The sequence below is a fragment of the Schistocerca cancellata genome, chromosome 1 (genome assembly GCF_023864275.1).
Source record: "Schistocerca cancellata isolate TAMUIC-IGC-003103 chromosome 1, iqSchCanc2.1, whole genome shotgun sequence".
NCBI classification, from domain to species: Eukaryota; Metazoa; Arthropoda; class Insecta; order Orthoptera; family Acrididae; genus Schistocerca; species Schistocerca cancellata.
Genome location: NC_064626.1, coordinates 754,174,725 through 754,197,463, shown reverse-complemented (window position 1 = coordinate 754,197,463; position 22,739 = coordinate 754,174,725). Strand labels below are relative to the sequence as shown.

Below are 22,739 nucleotides of genomic sequence, written 5' to 3'. Positions count from 1 at the left end.
TGTGGAATAAGTCAGTTTCATGTATCTGATACACAATTAGTGTTGACACGAACACACACATTATTTCTTAGTCTTATGTAACTACCAAGTGGTTTGGTGGCCTTGATGTGATCCCATGAATTTATTTAATAAAACAGAAATGGTAGAGAAGCAGAAGAGTATATTACTTTAGAATAAAAGTAATTGATTGCACTATTTTCCAACTTCAAAGCTTTTGCCCAGTCTCCTCACAAGTTTTTGATTAAGCAGGAATTTTTCACTGCACGCAACAAAATTTTACCTTTAGGAAAATTACTTTTAGTTAATGGTTGCCCGGTGGATACATGTACAACATACATATAAACATTTTGATTTGAAGTTCAGCGTTTATACTTCTGAATACTGTTACTTTAAATAATAATAATAATAATAATAATAATAATAATAATAATAATAATAATAATAATATGCTTTTAGGCATCTATCTTCATGAGAAAATGTATGCTTGCTGGAATGTATGGAAACACAAACTATGACAAGCTACCAAATCAGTAGTTGATGAAGGTCATGCAAAGCCTCACAACCTAGTTATTAAGATTTCAATAAAATAACCCACAAATGTGCTGAAACATGTTTGTGCAAACAAAGTACCTTAAGAAGAATTTTGCAGCTTGCATATACAAGTGGAACCCACTGTCACAATCTGTTCCGGAAACACAGGTGCTGTTGCAGCATCCAAAAAGACATGCTTAGTTTACATCTTCTAAAATATAAAACAGGCACCTACGAAAAGGTATGTATAATGTACAGACCACACTGACAAAGCCAGAAATCTTTTGTGGTACATGAAGGAACAAAGAATAAGACTGCCAGTGATGAGGCTATTAGAGTTGAGAACACAAGTCCAGAATGGACAAGGTTGGAGGCTGAATTAGATGACTCCTGCTCAAAGTAACCATACAGCCATAAATTTTAAGCAACTAAGAAACCACAGCAATTAAGGAACAGCAGAAAACCTACATCTGAATGACTGGATGGGTATTTGAGCTCCCAAATGTAAATCAGTAAGTGACTCACTTGTCAGGACCAACAAACAAAGAGAAAGTTAGTCACAGAAACTATAGCATATAGCTCCATACTGAAAATGTCTGTTACTTAATTATTTCTTACTCCATCGATCCAACTGTGACAAACTCACAAGGATATAGAGTGTGTCAGTAAACAATCTATATGTATAGAATTAAAGCGAAAATAACTATGAATATTACATGAGTACGGTACCTACATCATTGTCCAAACTTACACTATGGTATATCACACTCAAAATTTCTGGTCCATAGATCTATTAGGATTTTTCATTGTTGCTAAAAACTCTTCCAAACTGTAAAATGACCAATCCGGTAGAAATTGCTTCAAATGCTTCCCAAAACAGGAATCTTTATCAAATTTGCTTTTAATATCTGAAGGGAGAGCATTAAAAGCTCTTGCATCAGGTAACTGTACAACACCCTTTTGCACCATAGTCAGGTTTATACAATCACTGTGTAAATCGTGCTTTCTCCTAGTATCATATCCACGGTATTCACTATTTCTTTTATAAAACCCAATATTTTTGTTGATGAAACACATAAAGGAAAATACGTACTGGGAAGTAATAGTCAACATTTACCCAGCCGACAGGATTATACTGTGGAAATGAAAAAGTAAATGGTCAAGTATCAATCTCAGAAAGCAAGAAAATGGCTCACATGCTGAAAGTAAGACTGCAGAATAGGAAAATTATGAAGGTTAAGCTGGAGTTCAAGAATACACAAAACAGTTCTCCATGGTGTACGCTGCACCTGCACAATGTGAATAATACAACATCTTACAGAGCTCCTCCAAATTCTCCTACACCCGTGCAATTCTCATATGCACTTCCCAGTATGTCTATTGCTTATGAATTTTGTTTCAAGGTCAAAAGTGGGTTTCTATTACACAACCACAATACAACACAGCAAAGTAATTTCCATGTAAATCTTTCCTCCTTGGCTATAACTAAAGAAAGGCTTCTGCATTCTGTGCAGATGTCTTAAAGAAGCTGCCATTTGTTGAAATTCAAGAACTGAAGATTCTTCTTGTGGTGCATGCTGGGATGTCCCCTGCATATTGTGGCCATTGCAATTACATGTATTTATTGCTGGTTAGGTACGGGCCCTGCCTCACCCAGGAGGCTGTTTGCAAACAGAAGAGACAAGGCACTGTGTACACTCAAGCCTTCAGCAGCCGTCACAGCATCTGGAGCAACAGCCTATCCACTATGTGGCGTACAAGTCCCAAAAACACAGCACAGCAGTCAGGGGCACTGATTTACGTCCAAGCAGTCATATTCTCACATGATACTGCGCACTGTGTCCTTCTGTAGGTGGCTACTTAGGTCGGTGATGCAACCCTTGAAGGCCAGTTATGTCCCGAGCTTTGAGTGATCAACAACAGCCACCTCACGTCTGCACTACGAGTCTCTGCTACAGGCCCTGCCTGCCGCTGTCTGCCAAGGTGTCATCTCACTATGGGCCACGTCCAGCACTGCACTTCCATCCCAAGGGCACCATTTTGCAGTATTCATTGTGACTGGCCACAAACTCATCATCTTGTGGGACCGTGTCGATATGGCACCTTGCTGCTCACCAGATGACCGCCTATGAGCTCTCAGCCGTGAAGGACTTTGACATTAGCAACGGACTGCCTACAAGCTCCTAGTCTTGTAGGACCGTGTCGTCACAGCACCCCTGCTCATCAGCAGACTGGCTACATGTTTGCAGCCTCATTGGACTGTGTCATGATTGATCTTCCCTGCTCAAGACAATGCTGTTCTCAAGTTGCGTGAACATTATTCTCAGAAGTTGTATTTAGTTTGGTTCTTATAATAAACAGTTGTTAGTTTGAAGAGTGAACTTCACTACAAACAGTTACCGTATTTACTCGAATTTAAGCCGCACTTTTTTTCTGGTTTTTGTAATAAAAAAAACCGCCTCGGCTTAGAATCAAGTGCAATGCACACGGAAGTTCTGAAAAATGTTGGTGCGTGCAGCCACAACTAACTTCTGCCATCGAATATATGTAGCGCTACACAGGCATGCTTTGTAGGCACAATGATAAATACTGGCACCAAAACCTCTGCATCGGTAAATAAATTTTTAAAAAACGGTAGAAGACGAGCTTTTTTTTCTCCGCCAGAGTTTCAACCACTGCATTTCCATACATTATCCAACGAAGTAAATACAAATTCCGTATTTTTCATCTTAGATGGAGCAGAATTTCAATTCTCCAAAAATTTGACAGGCAAGACTGTTTGGGATATTTGTCAATATGGCCAACTCCCCGTTCTGAATTTTTTCCTACCTGTGAGAAGAGATGGTTGCTAATAGGAACCTGTTGAAATGTGAATCACATGCAGTATTCTCTTCACCATAAGAATAATACGAATATAAACATTTTGCCATGTATTCTTTTGTGTTTGCTGCTATCTCATTTAAATCCTGCCTGCTTAATAAACTACGAAACTAGGGTGAGACAGAAGCAAACGCAGAAGAATATACGTATTGTGTCATGTTTATATTCGTATTATTCATATGCCTAATAGTGATACAGTCAGAAATGAAGCACGGCAATTAACTAGATTTTTTAAATCTAAGATGACTAATTTCTGTGCAGAATTTGATGTACTAAAGAAGCGGCCGCAAAGGTTTTCAAATGGAGAAAAATTTTCGCCTAACTCTCGTTCAGAACATGTTCTATATATGCAGTCTATTATTTGGTTCTTGCTGATCATTGTCAAAGAAAGCAGCAGTGTAAATAACAACAAATAGCAGTCTCTTGCCATTGTTTCGCTAATGAGACGATTCCTCCCTCTTCTTCCTTTTTTTTTTTTAATTGTAAGCGGCGGTAGCCACGCTGCGAGCGGCGACAGGCCGTAAACACGCACTATCAGAATGCGGCAAACAATGCATGACACAGTACAGCAATGCATTTTCAGTTTAGAGTGACATAAACACCTATATCAAAGCAAACGGCACTTATCAGATCAAAGAAAAATAAGCAATCGATTCAAACCAGACGAAGCACGTGAAAAAGGAAAGGTACCCGTATAAATACGGACGGAGCGCCTGACGCACAGCAATGGCAACCTGGTAAAGTTTAACTGCTAAGCTTACGACTCAAACCAAACTACTGTAGCTCTATCGTCATTCATTCGACCTAAATTGTCTCTCATATTACAATGGACCACCTTTGTTTCGATTTGGAGGTGAGGCCCAAAACTTTTCTCTCCCCTTGAACTTCGATTCTCAAATTTCAGGTGCGGCTTAGATTCGGGAAATTTTTTTCCCCTTTATTTCGAGTCTCATTTTTCAGGTGCGGCTTAGATTCGACTGCAGCTTAGATTCGAGTAAATACGGTACACTATTCGGTAAATACTATTACATTGGCAAAGAGTCTGATTCTCATGTGTTCAAGTGTGTTAGTGCCTACAGGACTGTTGTCTTCTTCTCTTCTTGTCCGCCATATTACATTGGTCACGAGGTAATAGGTTTAGTGTTTTGATCTTCAAGCGTGTTCTGGTGTTTCAATGAATATTAGTTCATTTCTTGCGCAGGGTATGTTTTCAAGTTTGTTAGTGTGGTTTTTTAACTCAGTGTATTTTTACTTGTGTATTAGGTCATTCTGTGGGGGTAACACTTTCTTGCTTTTTGTGTTGTTACAGTCTGTTACTACTGACGGCCTTGGGAGAGCCAGTCCTGACAAAACTCTACCATCTGGTGAGAAAGATGTATGACACAGGCGAAATACCCTCAGACTTCAAGAAGAATATAATAATTCCAATCCCAAAGAGAGCAGGTGTTGACAGATGTGAAAATTACCGAACTATCAGTTTAATAAGGCACGGATGCAAAATACTAATGCGAATTCTTTACAGACGAATGGAAAAACTGGTAGAAGCCGACCTCAGGGAAGATCAGTTTGGATTCCGTAGAAATATTGGAACACGTGAGGCAGTACTGACCCTATGACTTATCTTAGAAGAAATATTAAGGAAAGGCAAACCTACATTTCTTGCATTTGTAGACTTAGAGAAAGCTTTAGACAATGTTGACTGGGATACTCTCTTTCAAATTCTAAAGGTGGCAGGGGTAAAATACAGGGAGCAAAAGGCTATTTACAATTTGTATAGAAACCAGATGGCAGTTATAAGAGTCGAGGGACATGAAAGGGAAGCAGTGGTTGGGAAGGGAGTAAGACAGGGTTGTAGCCTCTCCCCGATGTTATTCAATCTGTATATTGAGCAAGCAGTTAAGGAAACAAAAGAAAAATTCGGAATAGGTATTAAAATTCATGGAGAAGAAATAATAACTTTGAGGTTCGCCGATGACATTGTAATTCTGTCAGAGACAGCAAAGGACTTGGAAGAGCAGTTGAACGGAATGGACAGTGTCTTGAAAGGAGGGTATAAGATGAACATCAACAAAAGCAAAACGAGGTTAATGGAATGTTGTCGAATTAAGTAGGGTGATGCTGAGGGAATTAGATTAGGAAATGAGACACTTAAAGTAGTAAAGGAGTTTTGCTATTTGGGGAACAAAATAACTGATGATGGTCGTAGTAGAGAGGATATAAAATGTAGACTGGCAATGGCAAGGAAAGCGTTTCTTAAGAAGAGAAATTTGTTAACATCAAGTATTGATTTAAGTGTCAGGAAGTCGTTTCTGAAAGTATTTGTATGGAGTGTAGCCATGTATGGAAGTGAAACGTGGACGATAAATAGCTTAGAGAAGAAGAGAATAGAAGCTTTCGAAATGTGGTGCTACAGAAGAATGCTGAAGATTAGATGGGTTGATCACATAACTAATTGAGGAGGTATTGAGTAGAATTGGGGAGAAGAGGAGTTTGTGGCACAACTTGACTAGAAGAAGGGATCGGTTGGTAGGACATGTTCTGAGACATCGAGGGATCACCAATTTAGTATTGGAGGGCAGCGTGGAGGGTAAAAATCTTAGAGGGAGACCAAGAGATGAATACACTAAACAGATTCAGAAGGATGTAGGTTGCAGTAGGTACTGGGAGATGAAGAAGCTTGCACAGGATAGAGTAGCATGGAGAGCTGCATCAAACCAGTCTCAGGACTGAAGACCACAACAACAACACACAGTCTGCATGTAATAGTATTCATCGTATTCTGCGATTCCTACAACAAGGCAAGTTTCTCGTTATATGCATGCTTTTGAAATGAAATAAGTTTCTTAGCAGTTGTCTTTTATACCTAGTCCAGGTGCTGTGTTTTATAAGTGTGAATTCTTTTAACTGATGCTGTTGGTCCGAGTTGTTTGAAGTAATTAAAAATTCAAGTTTCAGTTAACTGGCAGCGTATTTTTGCTTGAGGTTCAAACATCACTTTGTCTTTTCAAGTTTGTTCCATCATCAGAGCTGTCTTTGTCCCCAGTCATTCACACACACTGCATGCAAATTCAGTCCCTGTTGCAGGGTGTAACTCAGCTCACTCAGGTTTCGACTTCCACAGCCACATCTCGGCATGCCGCTACCGCAACTGCGGCAAATTTTCAGATGCTTGACGCTCAGAAAGAGGACTGGGACCTGTACTACCAACAGTTGGAGTTGCATTTTATGGCCTATGGCATACACGTTATACAATGACGCACTCATTTTCTTGCCAGTGTAGGTGCAGAAATTTCTTGTTTGTGTTGTCAGTTCTTTGTGGACTCTCGTACTTAGTGGAACGGTTATACAAGTATTTTTGGTGCGATAGTCACCTCCGGCTGAGCAGCTTGTGCCATTTTTTCTTTCTTAATGTTGGGCAATCTTCCCTACAATATTCAAGTGCACTTGGTCCTGAACAGCATCCAGACTGGGCATCCAGAATTTTTGTGTGTAGCAAGTTGTGCCACCTTCAGTCACGTTGTTTGCAATGTTGTTGTTTAGCATTTTGTGTAGTACAGCTTTCTACATTTCGTACCAGGGTGTCTACGAGAACAAGGAAAAAAAAATTCTGGATTTTTCTCAGATTTCCCAGTTAAAAACATAATTTATCTCGGATAAAATTATGTATAAAGCAGGTGAAAATACATCTGTGTTAAGCAACAGTATAATTTCCCTCGGAGCTGTAAAACCTTTCAGTCCTTTGAATAGTGAGATGTCCCAGCACTTTACGAAACAGGAAAAATAATGTGTTTGGAAAGATAATTGATGCGAGGCACTATGGACAGAGCTTATTTTCATATTGCGAAAGTATATACACAAAATCCACAAGTTACAGCATGGTAGCTACCGAAGGTCTAAAATAGAGATTGCATATTATGTACTCAACCACTAGCAGCATCATTGTTAAGTAGCACGTCCATACAAAGACGAAAGGTTAATGGGTTAAAGTAATGTAAGTACACAATATCTTCACAAAAAGCTGAACTTTCACATATAATATTGAGCATTAACAATGTTTTGCTGTTTTTTCTCGGAGGGCATGGTCAGGCAGGATCCTAAGAATGCTTCAGAAAGTAAACTGCTGTATTTGATGTATTTCATACATATACTTTTGTATTATGCAAACATGCAGTTCAAATGCCGATGCAAATCAAAGAGCTTTCCAAAACGCATTGTTTTTTGCTGGATTTCATTTCCTAAAGTGCTCGGAAGTATAAAACCCCTAACCTTTCCATAAACTGTTTTGCAATAACACAATTTATTTAGTTTTTATTTTGTGATCATGGCTGCAGCGATTTAGGAGAACCTTTACAAAGTGAAGTTTATACTTAGCTGTGGTCGGTGCCATGTTTTATCGAACAGTGACGCAACAACTTTTACATTGTTTTCATTGGAAACTCCGAATATACTGTACAACATTTAACCACCCACTGACATAAGGCTGCGAGCACTCACAGCAAGGTCTAGGGATCTTTGAGAGCATTCTGTCTTCTGCCTGACTGGGCAGCAATCGATCACACGAAAGACGAGTTATCGCTTTCAGCAGCTAACATTGTTACATGCCTGCTCAAAATCCCAATACTGTGAAACGCCTTAATAATACAGCCGCTGTTAGCGTGATTAAATACAAGTAAAACAATTGCTGTTTATACATCCAATGCCAAAAAATATAACTTGGTAGTATATTGGGGGGGGGGGGGGGGGGGACAATGTCGAGACAGTATTACAGGAAAATACTAGCTGGCAGATAAGTGGTAAACAAAAACATTATGCAAGTTGGTCAATAATTAAAGAAGAAAAGTCTGGAGCAAGAGTCTTGAAATACGAGTTTATTGAGCCGAGTAGCATGTTCTTCAGATGATCATAGACTACCATGTAGCTAGCATGTTTCGGGTTGTTTTTGTGCTCTATCTTTACAATAAACATTCGCAAATACAGAAGCAGTTACTAGAGCGCACTCCGCAACATCTAAGTTCTCCAGCCATCGGATCACGCAAAACTTCAAGGGCAAACATTCCGATTCCATGGTCCAAATATACAGAACTACTCCGGAATGGAAATCCTTAAACAGGTTTTACATGGCATGTACAAACAGAATTATCATCCAGCACGTTTCCTTTACTGTGAACTTGATTAGCAGAAAAATATGGAGAGAGGGCTTGCAAATACGTCAAACAACAGCAAGAAAACACAATGTGAAGACAACAATAACAGCTGAACAGCATTTATTATGTTTCTAGGTACATTCAACAAAAAGGAGCAACGGCTGGATGAGTTCTGGATGAAATGTCTCAAGAACCAGAATGCAATGTCCCATGAGCTGCAGAAGGCAATGGAAATCGCACTCACTTTGTTGCACGGTCAAGCAGCTGCGGAGCGAGGACTCTTGGTGAACAAAGAGTGCCTCTTCGAGAATATGAGGGAACAAGCTGAAGACTGGTGTACGACGCAGTCAAGACACACGGCAGAGTCCAAGGAGTGCCTATAACAAAGTCCCTTATACAATCTGTAAGAAACTCACGAGATCGATATGCTGAAGACCTCCAAAATCGAAACGACGAGTCATCCAGGAAAAAGGATCATTTGACTAAAAGGAAGATTGTTGACAAAGAAATAAGGCAGCTTAAAGAGAAGAAGGCAAAACTTGAGGGGATCATTCAAAACGTTCAGACAGAGCGAGAATCTATTACAGAACGAATCAATGCTTTCGCACACAACTCCAAGTGAGTTATTCTCCAAAGTCAATTCCTAAATTACAGTAATTGTTGTTAAACATGGTACTTCCTTCAAAATTATTTGTTGTATTGCCTAAGTTATTTATTTTAAACTGCGAACTCCCATAGATGTTTAAATATACATTTCAAACCATAATTTTCAGGATTAAAAAATATTTGAAAAAAAAAAAAAACTAATTTAAGGAATTAAGTATCAAAATAAAGACCAGAGGTAAAATTTAGCAACACGAAAATCCGAAAAGAAAAGACTGTAATAATGCGCAAAATATTTTACGGAAAAGATCTCTTATTATTCTAAAATGAAAGAAAGTAATGAATGGTCTTTAACAACAATTAAACCACAAGCTTTTATATTTAAATAAAAACAATAATAAAATCAGAAAAATTGAGGAATGGGTAAAAGACATACCTGTCCTTACTGAAAGCAAATTTTAGAGCGGGGAATATAGTGGCTGCACTTGATACAGGTTTTCGCTCTAAAACTGGACTAATACCATAAGAGAGCAAGGTATGGATGTCCTGCTACCTCTCGCTTGACTGGTGCTGCCTTCTGTTGTCCATTTATAGGATTAGTTAGAAAGAAGTAGTAGCGAACATTAGAGCTGTTCAGAGATGAAGATACAATTTACCGGCAAAAAAAGTAGAAAAGAAGCGAACTGGTATTGCTCTGCATGCCAGAACACTTTGTCTTTTCTATACTATAGAAAAGTCTAAGAGTTCTGGCATGAAGAGACTTGTGACATTGCTCAGCAACACATTATGCACTTTTTTTTAAGGTCAACTATACTTTTTGCCATTGATTGCATAATTTTTTTATCTATGAAAGAACAACATTAAATATGAAAACTAACTTGAAGCTCCGTCTTTTTTTTAAAGTGTGTTACACGTTAAGTCATATCAAATACAAATGTGCCGGTAAAATTTTAAATAGTGGCATAAATGACTTATCTTCTGGGCCCGAAATTTTTCAAATGGCTGATCCTCAAGTGCTACGTTTTGAATGAGAGTTATAACACCCTGCGGTTTAAGAGATTCACTGCACATTCTCACACGTAACATAAATCATCTTGCGTGTAAATTTACTTTGAAAGTAACACTTCTCAAGCCACTATTCATGATATTTTCCAATGATCTGTTAGAAATGTAAACAATTGTGACGTCACGCACATTGAATGCACATTAGTTGTTACGGACATTCTGCATAATCTTGATACTTTTCGGTGTCGGCAACTTGGTCTGTGCATTGTGTAAATTACCCATTTCCTATGCAACTAAACTTTTATTTTGGTGTTATTCTCTGATTTATGTTTCATTGCTGCAGTATTATTCAGCAGTAGTGGGCTACAGTTCCTTGTCAGCGTATCAGATCTTACACGTCAAACCTACAAAAATTTAACTGAAATCTAAAACAATGAAAAATCCCGGAATTCTAAAAAATTCCCAGGTTTTTCCCGGATTTGTCCTGGATGAAAAAATTCCCGGGTTTTTCTCGGATCTCCCACACGTCCCAGGTCGTATACACCCTGTGTACACAAAGTTCTACAATGGCATGCCCACCATTCTCAGTGCAGCCCTCACCTGTGACACCATCGGAAGCCAGCTCTCTCAACACTGGCATCAGTCCCAACTGTGCTGGCCCTGTCATGGCTGACCCTCTTGTCAGTACATTTGTCATACTTCTCACTGCTGGCCCTTCTGGCATCAACAGCCCTGTGAACATCGATGTCATCTGCCTTGTCATGGCCGGCCCGCCATGGCCGCCCACTCAGCTGCTTCCATTATCATTGGTGGTTTCACTGTACACAATGGCACTGCCAACGCCATTGTGTGTTCTTATGAGCCCTGGGTTGCACCTTCAAGAAAGTTTAACTGCAAACCTCTCGCAAGAAAGTTTAACTGCAAACCTCTCGGATGCATGGCCTTTCCTACTTGCAGCCCATGATGGATTGTTGTTCCCCTGCGAGGACATGGCGTTCTTGTTGGGATCAATTTTTGTGTTGGTTAATACTTTGGTTCAGTAACTTCATGGGCCTTTCGCTTATCTTTTGAAAGGTAATACACGATTTTTGTGTGCTTTTGTTATTCTTGTGTATCAGATGTCACGGGTCCTACACCCCACGCTCAGTAATCTTGCTCATTGTATCCTGCATTGTTATTCACTTGTTCATGTCATGTCTGAGGTACTTTGCAGGTATAACATTTGTTTCCGTTCAATACTTGTAGGATGCAAAGTTGTGTTAAAGTGATTACCCACATGTTGATCACTTCTCAGGCACTACCTGAATGTACTGTTGTTTTGTTTCAGTTGTTTGGATGGCTATGTTGTGCCTCCTGCCTTATGTGTGGCACTTCTTTGAGATTGTTGCAACACACCTTTTTTATTGGGTAAGGATGTAGCGTATGCAGGACTGCTTCCTGCTTATTTCGGCCACCACAATTACATGCATGTTGTACAGTCAAGCTACCAGCAACTGCCACGGTATTCGAGGGCAATACCTTATCACTAACTTGTCATGCAAGTCAAAGCAAACAGCGCTGCTGTCATAGACACTCATTTACGTCCACACTAGTGTTGCCAGACATCCCATATTTTCCAGGACATCCTGTATAATTTTAAATGTCCCATCAAGACAGGCACTGTCCCATATTTCAAACTTAATCAATTATTATTGTGAAATCTTTCGCACTAAATCTGGCAGCACGTATTATCTACGCATATATCACAAGAGGATACAACTAGCTCGGTTACCAGTCTATGATAATGCCGGGGTGGGTGATAGAGAGGAGGGCCACATTCAGCAATCTCTTGCACGGTGCCACACATCTGTTTCCCTCTGTCTGTCTGTTTTACATTCTTCTATTTGTTTATTATCATCGAACTTTCTTTCCACAATTTTGTGTTTAACGTCTTCGTTTGTTTGCTAATTCATTTAAAAGCTATGTCAACATGTGTTAACAATACTGGAAGGATGTTTTAATTCCATTCTTGATTGTTATTCTAGTTTAAAACTTCATTCATAGTTTTGCGAGAACTGCTGAGTGTCGAACGAGTTACGCTTGTGAATTATTTCTAAAACTATAGACAAAATGAGTTATTTAAATGACAGTGACACAGATAATTCGTCTAGAAGAGGTGTAATACCTTCTAAGAAAGCCAAAAAGCTTACTAATTATAATTTGAACTGGGAAAATAGTTATTTTTGGTTAGGACAAGTAAAAGAAAATTTGTACAAGGTATACTGTGACTTGTACATTAAACATTTCTCGAGTGCTCATGGAGGCTTTCCTGATGTAAAACAACATGCATCTACTAAATCTCACAATACTGTCGTTAGCAAAAGAGTATCATGTACCTTATTTAAATATTTCTCGAAGCCTAAACCACCTGCCTTGGAGGCAGACAAGATTACTGCTAGAGAACTCGCATCTGTTTATCATAAGGTAAAGCATTCTCTTAGTTACAATAGTATGGATTATTCACACAAATTACTGCCATATACCTGCAGTGACTAAAAAATTGCTCAAAGTTTTAGAGTATTGGCCAAAGACTGCGTTAAAAATATTTTAAAGACCATCCAAGGAAAAAAAAAATCCATACTCTTCTATAGCAACAGATGCAAGCAATTAAAAACAGTAGAAAAATGTTTCCAATTTGCTAACAATACTTTGATTAGAGTACTGGGGTTGTAAACCATCTAATAGAATTTGTAGAATATAATGATGAAAGCGTGTATCAAGTTTCGAAGAGAGGATGGATTGTCTTAAAATAAAGTTTCGGTACTCGCGCTGACAACACTAATGTAAACTTCAGCAGAAACCATTCCATTTTTACATTTATTTTAGCTGAAAATGATAAAACTGTCAAAAGCTGGTTGCCCCATCCATATTCTCCACAATGCTGTAAAATTCAGTACTGATAAACTGGGAGCGCATGCATAAAGTCCGATACTGAAAATATGGAGTCACTTCAGTAGATCTGTGAAACAAAGAGCATACTTGCAACTTCAATTTGAAGCAAATGAGATGCAATGGGAAGAAATAAAACACAAGATTTTTATCTCTTGGTCCTGCTGTCGAAAGAGTATTAAGAGTATGGCCTGCGCTAAGATCTCATTTTCTGGACCACAATGAGTGTCCTCATTTATTAGAAAACAGAAGCACATTTGAACAAGAAGAAGAAAAGAAAAAAAAACTTTGTTGTATTTGTTGTTTCTGCATAACGTAATGTTTTCGGAAGAAACAACAATCCCAGAGTCTGTCAGTTATTGAGATACATGCCGAAATGCACAGGATTCACGAAAAGAATAAAAGACAACCTTTACAGAAGTAAGGCAAGAAAAATAATGGGTGAATTAAGCACTAATGCAAAAGAATCTATTTGGAATGATTTTCTACAGTTATACACCAATTTTGTAGGATATCTGTTACCACAAGATGATTTCTCAGAAAAAAAAAAAAAAAAAATCATCATTTCCAATACGCTGTTTTTAAACGTTAAATCACCAATAAATTATGAACATTTTCAAGAAATTGTGGAACTTTTAAGGATCAATCAACACGGAATCCTTGTATGAAAAATTTCAAACAATTAAAAGAAGCCTGGACACAGCACTGTCTTTTGATGACGGAAGTATGAGTGTGATTGAGAAATTTAAGAAAATCATGGAAGGATTTTCCAAGAATGAAATCCCTAACATTTTTCACATCTTAAGGTTCATCTTTAGCATCCCTACTTCCAACTGTTTTTTTGAAATAGTTTTTTTCACAAATGGCGTTAAAAGGGATTGACGTACAAAATAAATGTACCTCAAATTTGATGAAAAAGTGAATTAATGACTATTTTTAACTATGATTGTAACTGCATTGATTTTTTAAATATGTAAATTCAAACAAAAGCAAATTAAGTTACATTCATCATTAAATATCATGAAGACCAGTAAATCACAAGAAATAATTTTACTTTTCATTTGTCCTGGGTAAAAAAATGAAATGCTGTCCCCCCCCCCCCCCCCCCCCCCCCAAGTGAACATTTGCCCCTTACAGGGAGGCAGCAGAGGAGTCTGCAACACTAGTACACATGGTCACGTGCTCATGTGATACTGTGCATGTATCCTCCTGCAGATGGCTATTGAGGTCAGCACTCCGCCACTCAGTGGGCAGCTACATCCCAAGCTCCAAGCGATTGACAGACGCTTCGAGTCTGCACTACGAATCACACCTGGCACTGCCCGCCAAGATGTCACCATGCCCTCACCGTGAGCCATGTCCAGCATAGCATTTCCACCAGCTCCTCTCAAGGGTTCTACTTTGTAGTATTTGTCTCTTGGGACTGTGTCAATGTAGCACCTTGCTGTTCACCAGTTGACTGCCTACAAGCAACTAGTCTTGTATGAGTGTGTTGTTAGCATCTGATAGGCTGCAAGTTCCCAGTCCTGTAGGAACGTGTCATCACAGCACTTACTGCTCATCAGGAGAATGGCTAGAGTTTATAGCCTCATGGGACTGTGCTGTCATTCATCTTCCCTTCCCCTCAAAACATTGATGTTCTCAAGATGAGGAGACATTGTTCTTGGAAGTTGTATTTAATTTGGTTCTTGTAATAAATATTTGTTATTTCAAAGAATGTATTTCATCACATACGGCCACATCACTTAATAATCGCTATTACACTCATTAGCTGTGTGACAAGTAGCAGTATACATTATACACAGTCCTCTGTTCTTCTGTACACAGGTAAAATGTTGTATGGAATGTCAATGTGATTATGTACATATTAAGTCAGCAATGTCACATAAACAACAGCTATTTAACATAAGAGAGGAAATATAAGATTTATAAAAGTAGTAATTTTCTTTTAATTTTAGGAGGATAAAATACCTAAGCTAGAGGCACAGTATTTTCAAATGACTCCTTGTGCAAATGAATCTAAATCATCAAAGGTAACTCTTTTTTTTTTTAACTGGACCAGTATTTCTAGTTTGATTCATAGGCTTTTTATTTACACGGTATCGATAACGCATTCATATTGTACTTACTGTATTATATTTTCCAGTATTATATCCATGCCATTCAAAGAATGTTGTTAATCTCCACAATGAAGTGCGTATGGCAGAAATTACATATACATCACAAAACTGTGCAATTTTACACAGGGAATTGAAATGGAAGGAAATGAATAATAAGGAAGACAATATTACCTTTAAAATTGCACATCCGTACAGGATTGAGAGATTTGCAGACATTTATGAAAAATGTTGAATTCATTCTGCCATGGACTTCTGCACGAACTTCCCAATTTCCAATCTCTCTTCTTAAATTACTGAGATCAAATTTGTTTCCTTGATCATCATAAACCTAAAAACAAAAATGTTAAATATTAACAATAACCTAACGAATACGTCTCACAAGAAATGTATACTATAATGTAGAATGAGGACAATAGACACACAAACATACACACAAAATTCAAGCTTTCACAACAAACGGTTGCTCTGTCAGGAAAGAGGGAAGGAGAGGGAAAGACGAAAGGATGTGGGTTTTAAGGGAGAGGGTAAGGAGTCATTCCAATCCCGGGAGCGGAAAGTCTTACCTTAGGGGGAAAAAAGGACGGGTATACACTCGCGCGCACACACACACACACACACACACACACACACACACACACACACACACACACACACACATATCCATCCGCATATACACAGACACAAGCAGACATTTGTAAAGGCCTTTACAAATGTCTGCTTGTGTCTGTGTGTGTCATCATTTAAGACTGATTATGCCTTTCAGCGTTCAGTCTGGAGCATAGCCCCCCTTATACAATTCCTCCATGATCCCCTATTCAGTGCTAACATTGGTGCCTCTTCTGATGTTAAACCTATTACTTCAAAATCATTCTTAACCGAATCCAGGTACCTTCTCCTCGGTCTGCCCCGACTCCTCCTACCCTCTACTGCTGAATCCATGAGTCTCTTGGGTAACCTTACTTCTCCCATGCGTGTAACATGACCCCACCATCTAAGCCTGTTTGCCCTGACTGCTACATCTATAGAGTTCATTCCCAGTTTTTCTTTGATTTCCTCATTGTGGACACCCTCCTGCCATTGTTCCCATCTATTAGTACCTGCAATCATCCTAGCTACTTTCATATCCGTAACCTCAACCTTGTTGATAAGGTAACCTGAATCCACCCAGCTTTCGCTCCCGTACAACAAAATTGGTCGAAAGATTGAACGGTGCACAGATAACTTAGTCTTGGTACTGACTTCCTTCTTGCAGAAGAGAGTAGATCGCAGCTGAGCGCTCATTGCATTAGCTTTGCTACACCTCGCTTCCAGTTCTTTCACTATGTTGCCATCCTGTGAGAATATGCATCCTAAGTACTTGAAACCGTCCACCTGTTCTAACTTTGTTCCTCCTATTTGGCACTCAATCCGTTTAATTTCTTTCCCACTGACATTACTTTCGTTTTGGAGATGCTAATCTTCATACCATAGTCCTTACATTTCTGATCTAGCTCTGAAATATTACACTCCTGGAAATGGAAAAAAGAACACATTGACACCGGTGTGTCAGACCCACCATACTTGCTCCGGACACTGCGAGAGGGCTGTACAAGCAATGATCACACGCACGGCACAGCGGACACACCAGGAACCGCGGTGTTGGCCGTCGAATGGCGCTAGCTGCGCAGCATTTGTGCACCGCCGCCGTCAGTGTCAGCCAGTTTGCCCTGGCATACGGAGCTCCATCACAGTCTTTAACACTGGTAGCATGCCGCGACAGCGTGGACGTGAACCGTATGTGCAGTTGACGGACTTTGAGCGAGGGCGTATAGTGGGCATGCGGGAGGCCGGGTGGACGTACCGCCGAATTGCTCAACACGTGGGGCGTGAGGTCTCCACAGTACATCGATGTTGTCGCCAGTGGTCGGCGGAAGGTGCACGTGCCCGTCGACCTGGAACCGGACCGCAGCGACGCACGGATGCACACCAAGACCGTAGGATCCTACGCAGTGCCGTAGGGGACCGCACCGCCACTTCCCAGCAAATTAGGGACACTGTTGCTCCTGGGGTATCGGCGAGGACCATTCGCAACCGTCTCCATGAAGCTGGGCTACGGTCCCGCACACCGTTAGGCCGTCTTCCGCTCACGCCCCAACATCGTGCAGCCCGCCTCCAGTGGTGTCGCGACAGGCGTGAATGGAGGGACGAATGGAGACGTGTCGTCTTCAGCGATGAGAGTCGCTTCTGCCTTGGTGCCAATGATGGTCGTATGCGTGTTTGGCGCCGTGCAGGTGAGCGCCACAATCAGGACTGCATACGACCGAGGCACACAGGGCCAACACCCGGCATCATGGTGTGGGGAGCGATCTCCTACACTGGCCGTACACCACTGGTGATCGTCGAGGGGACACTGAATAGTGCACGGTACATCCAAACCGTCATCGAACCCATCGTTCTACCATTCCTAGACCGGCAAGGGAACTTGCTGTTCCAACAGGACAATGCACGTCCGCTAGTATCCCGTGCCACCCAACGTGCTCTAGAAGGTGTAAGTCAACTACCCTGGCCAGCAAGATCTCCGGATCTGTCCCCCATTGAGCATGTTTGGGACTGGATGAAGCGTCGTCTCACGCGGTCTGCACGTCCAGCACGAACGCTGGTCCAACTGAGGCGCCAGGTGGAAATGGCATGGCAAGCCGTTCCACAGGACTACATCCAGCATCTGTACGATCGTCTCCATGGGAGAATAGCAGCCTGCATTGCTGCGAAAGGTGGATATACACTGTACTAGTGCCGACATTGTGCATGCTCTGTTGCCTGTGTCTATGTGCCTGTGGTTCTGTCAGTGTGATCATGTGATGTATCTGACCCCAGGAATGTGTCAATAAAGTTTCCCCTTCCTGGGACAATGAATTCACGGTGTTCTTATTTCAATTTCCAGGAGTGTACTTTGCAAACTTTCAATCGAATCTGCCATCACAACTAAGTCATCTGCATTTGCAAGACTGCTTATTTTGTGTTCGCATATCTTAATCTCACCCAGCCAGTCTATTGTTTTCAACATATGATCCATAAATAATATGAACAACAGTGGAGACAGGTTGCAGCCTTGTCTTACCCCTGAAACTACTCTGAACCATGAACTCAATTTACCATCAACTCTAACTGCTGCCTGACTATCCATGTAAAGAACTTTAATTGCTTGCAAAAGTTTGCCTCCTATTCCATAATCCTGTACTACAGACAATAACTTCCTCCTAGGAACCCAGTCATATGCCTTTTCTAGATCTATAAAGCATAGATACAATTCCCTGTTCCACTCATAACACTTCTCCATTATTTGCCGTAAGCTAAAGATCTGGTCCTGACAACCTCTAAGAGGCCTAAACTCACACTGATTTTCATCCAATTGGTCCTCAACTAATACTCGCACTTTCCTTTCAACAATACCTGAGAAGATTTTACCCACAACGCTGATTAAAGAGATACCTCTGTAGTTGTTACAATCTTTTCTGTTTCCATGTTTAAAGATTGGTGTGATTACTGCTTTTGTCCAGTCTGATGGAACCTGTCCCGACTCCCCGGCCATTTCAATTATCCTGTGTAGCCATTTAAGACCTGACATTCCACTGTATTTGATGAGTTCCGACTTAATTTCATCCACCCCAGCCGCTTTATTGCACTGCAATCTATTGACCATTTTTTCCACTTCCTCAAATGTGTTCCTATTTCCGTCATCATTCCTATCCCATTCTACCTCGAAATCTGAAACATTACTGATCGCATTTTCACCTACATTGAGCAACTCTTCAAAATATTCCCTCCATCTGCCCAAGGCATCCACAGGATTCACCAGCAGTTTTCCTGACCTGTCCAAAATACTTGTCATTTCCTTCTTACCTCCCTTTCAAAGACTGCTAATTACACTCCAGAATGGTTTTCCAGCAGCTTGACCCATAGTCTCCAACCTGTTTCCAAAGTCTTCCCAAGATTTCTTCTTGGATGCTGCAATTATCTGTTTGGCTTTGTTTCTTTCTTCAACATAACTTTCTCTGTCTACAAGGGTTCTAGTATGTAGCCATTTTTGATACGCCTTCTTTTTGCTTTTACAGGCTGCCTTGACTGTATCATTCCACCAAGCTGTTTGCTTCATCCTACTTTTACACACTACTGTTCCAAGACATTCTTTAGCCACTTCTAGTACTGTGTCCCTGTACCTTGTCCATTCCTTTTCCAATGACTGTAATTGACTACATTCAACTAACTGGTACCTTTCTGAGATCGCTGTTATGTACTTGTGCCTGATTTCCTTATCCTGAAGTTTCTCCACTCTTATCCTCCTACATATGGACCTGACCTCCTGCACTTTCGGCCTCACAATCCCAATTTTACTGCAGATTAAATAATGATCAGTGTCATCAAAGAATCCCCTGAATACACGTGTGTCCCTCACAGCCTTCCTGAATTCCTGATCTGTTATTATATAGTCAATGACAGATCTGGTTCCCCTACCTTCCCAAGTATACCGGTGAATGTTCTTATGTTTAAAAAAGGAGTTTGTGATTACTAAGCCCATACTGGCACAGAAATCCAAGAGTTGTTTCCCGTTCCTGTTGGCCTCCATATCCTCTCCAAATTTACCCATAACCTTTTCATCCACTTCTGTTCGATTTCCAATCCTGGCGTTAAAATCACCCATGAGCAGAACACTGTCCTTGCCCTTTACTCTAACAATTACATCACTGAGTGCCTCATAAAAACTATCCATCTTATCTTGAACTGTCCCTTCACAATGCGAATATACTGACACAATCCTAATTTTCTTGCTAGACACTGTCAAATCTATCCACATCAGTCGTTCGTTTACATACCTTATTGCAACTATGCTGGGTTCCATTTCTTTCCTGATGTAAAGCCATACACCCCATTGTGCTATTCCTGCTTTGACTGCTGACAGGTAGACCTTGTATTCTCCCACTTCCTCTTCTTTCTCACCCCTTACCCGAATGTCACTAACAGCTAAAACGTCCAGCCCCATCTTACTTGCAGCTTCTGCCAGCTCTACCTTCTTCCCAGAGTAGCCCCCATTGATATTAATAGCTCCCCATCTCATTACCATTTGTTTGCCAAGTCTTATCTTAGGAGTCCCTGGTTTGTCAGTTAGAGGTGGGACTCCGTCACCTCCAAAGGTCCGAGGCATTTTGCTCTGATTGTTTCCAGCATCATATTTAAAGTACCAGGGAAGCAGGTTGCTAGCCTTACTTGCCCCGAGTCCCACTGGGTTTTACCCCTAACGGCTGAGGGACTAACCGGTGAATTTGGTAGTCTTTGCCGTATGAGCACAAAGGTGCCCAGCCTTATTCCAAAGTAACTGGTATCCCGACTGTCAGGACCACTTACTTGGCCACTCATACGTTGCCCGTGGTTCATGAACTAGGACATGACTACAGGAACCCACACCACACCATGAACCACTATATATATAAATTAGAGGGAAACATTCCACGTGGGAAAAATATATCTAAAAACAAAGATGATGTGACTTACCAAACGAAAGCGCTGGCACGTCGATAGACACACAAACAAACACAAACATAAACACAAAATTCTAGCTTTCGCAACCAGTGGTTCCTTCGTCAGGAAAGAGGGAAGGAGAGGGAAAGACGAAAGGATGTGGGTTTTAAGGGAGAGGGTAAGGAGTCATTCCAATCCCGGGAGCGGAAAGACTTACCTTAGGGGGAAAAAAGGACAGGTATACACTCGCGCGCGCGCACACACACACATATCCATCCACACATATACAGACACAATCAGACATATACAGAGGCAAAGAGTTTGGGCAGAGATGTCAGTCGAGGCGGAAGTGCAGAGGCAAAGATGATGTTGAATGACAGGTGAGATATGAGTGGCGGCAACTTGAAATTAGCGGAGATTGAGGCCTGGTGGATAACGGGAAGAGAGGATATATTGAAGAGCAAGTTCCCATCTCCGGAGTTCGGATAGGTTGGTGTTAGTGAGAATTATCCAGATAACCCAGACGGTGTAACACTGTGCCAAGATGTGCTGGCCGTGCACCAAGGCATGTTTAGCCACAGGGTGATCCTCATTACCAACAAACACTGTCTGCTGTGTCCATTCATGCAAATGGACAGTTTGTTGCTGGTCATTCCCACACAGAAAGCGTCACAGTGTAGGCAGGTCAGTTGGTAAATCACGTGGGTGCTTTCACACGTGGCTCTGCCTTCGATCGTGTACACCTTCCGGGTTACAGGACTGGAGTAGGTGGTGGTGGGAGGGTGCACGGGACAGGTTTTACACCGGGGGCGGTTGCAAGGGTAGGAGCCAGAGGGTAGGGAAGGTGGTTTGGGGATTACATAGGGATGAACTAAGAGGTTACGAAGGTTAGGTGGACGGCGGAAAGACACTCTTGGTGGAGTGGGGAGGATTTCATGAAGGATGGATCTCATTTCAGGGCAGAATTTGAGGAAGTCGTATCCCTGCTGGAGAGCCACATTCAGAGTCTGATCCAGTCCCGGAAAGTATCCTGTCACAAGTGGGGCACTTTTGGGGTTCTTCTGTGGGAGGTTCTGGGTTTGAAGGGATGAGGCACTGGTTATTTGCTTCTGTACCAGGTCAGGAGGGTAGTTACGGGATGTGAAAGCTGTTTTCAGGTTGTTGGTGTAATGGTTCAGGGATTCCGGACTGGAGCAGATTCGTTTGCCACGAAGACCTAGGCTGTAGGGAAGGGACCGTTTGATGTGGAATGGGTGGCAGCTGTCATAATGGAGGTACTGTTGCTTGTTGGTGGGTTTGATATGGACGGACGTGTGAAGCTGGCCATTGGACAGGTGGAGGTCAACGTCAAGGAAAGTGGCATGGGATTTGGAGTAGGACCAGGTGAATCTGATGGAACCAAAGGAGTTGAGGTTGGAGAGGAAATTCTGGAGTTCTTCTTCACTGAGAGTCCAGATCATGAAGATGTCATCAATAAATCTGTACCAAACTTTGGGTTGGCAGGCCTGGGTAATCAAGAAGGCATCCTCTAAGTGACCCATGAATAGGTTGGCGTACGAGGGGGCCATCCTGGTACCCATGGCTGTTCCCTTTAATTGTTGGTATGTCTGGCCTTCAAAAGTGAAGAAGTTGTGGGTCAGGATGAAGCTGGCTAAGGTAATGAGGAAAGAGGTTTTAGGTAGGGTGGCAGGTGATCGGCGTGAAAGGAAGTGCTCCATCGAAGCGAGGCCCTGGACGTGCGGGATATTTGTGTATAAGGAAGTGGCATCAATGGTTACAAGGATGGTTTCCGGGGTAACAGATTGGGTAAGGATTCCAGGCGTTCGAGAAAGTGGTTGGTGTCTTTGATGAAGGATGGGAGACTGCATGTAATGGGTTGAAGGTGTTGATCTACGTAGGCAAAGATACATTCTGTGGGGGCTTGGTAACCAGCTACAATTGGGCGGCCGGGATGATTGGGTTTGTGAATTTTAGGAAGGAGGTAGAAGGTAGGGGTGCGGGGTGTCGGTGGGGTCAGGAGGTTGATGGAGTCAGG

General features: G+C 41.3%; 1 protein-coding gene across 2 annotated transcripts in view; it reads right to left on the bottom strand.

Moving 5' to 3' along the window:
- LOC126186242 (cation-independent mannose-6-phosphate receptor) overlaps positions 1-22,739 on the bottom strand; it is a 628,020-nt gene that overhangs the window by 511,692 nt on the left and 93,589 nt on the right. For both annotated transcript variants that reach the window (XM_049928195.1, XM_049928194.1), the window contains exon 6: positions 15,383-15,539. In XM_049928195.1, coding sequence (XP_049784152.1) covers positions 15,383-15,539 — 157 coding nt within the window. The remainder of the gene's footprint in view (positions 1-15,382; positions 15,540-22,739) is intronic.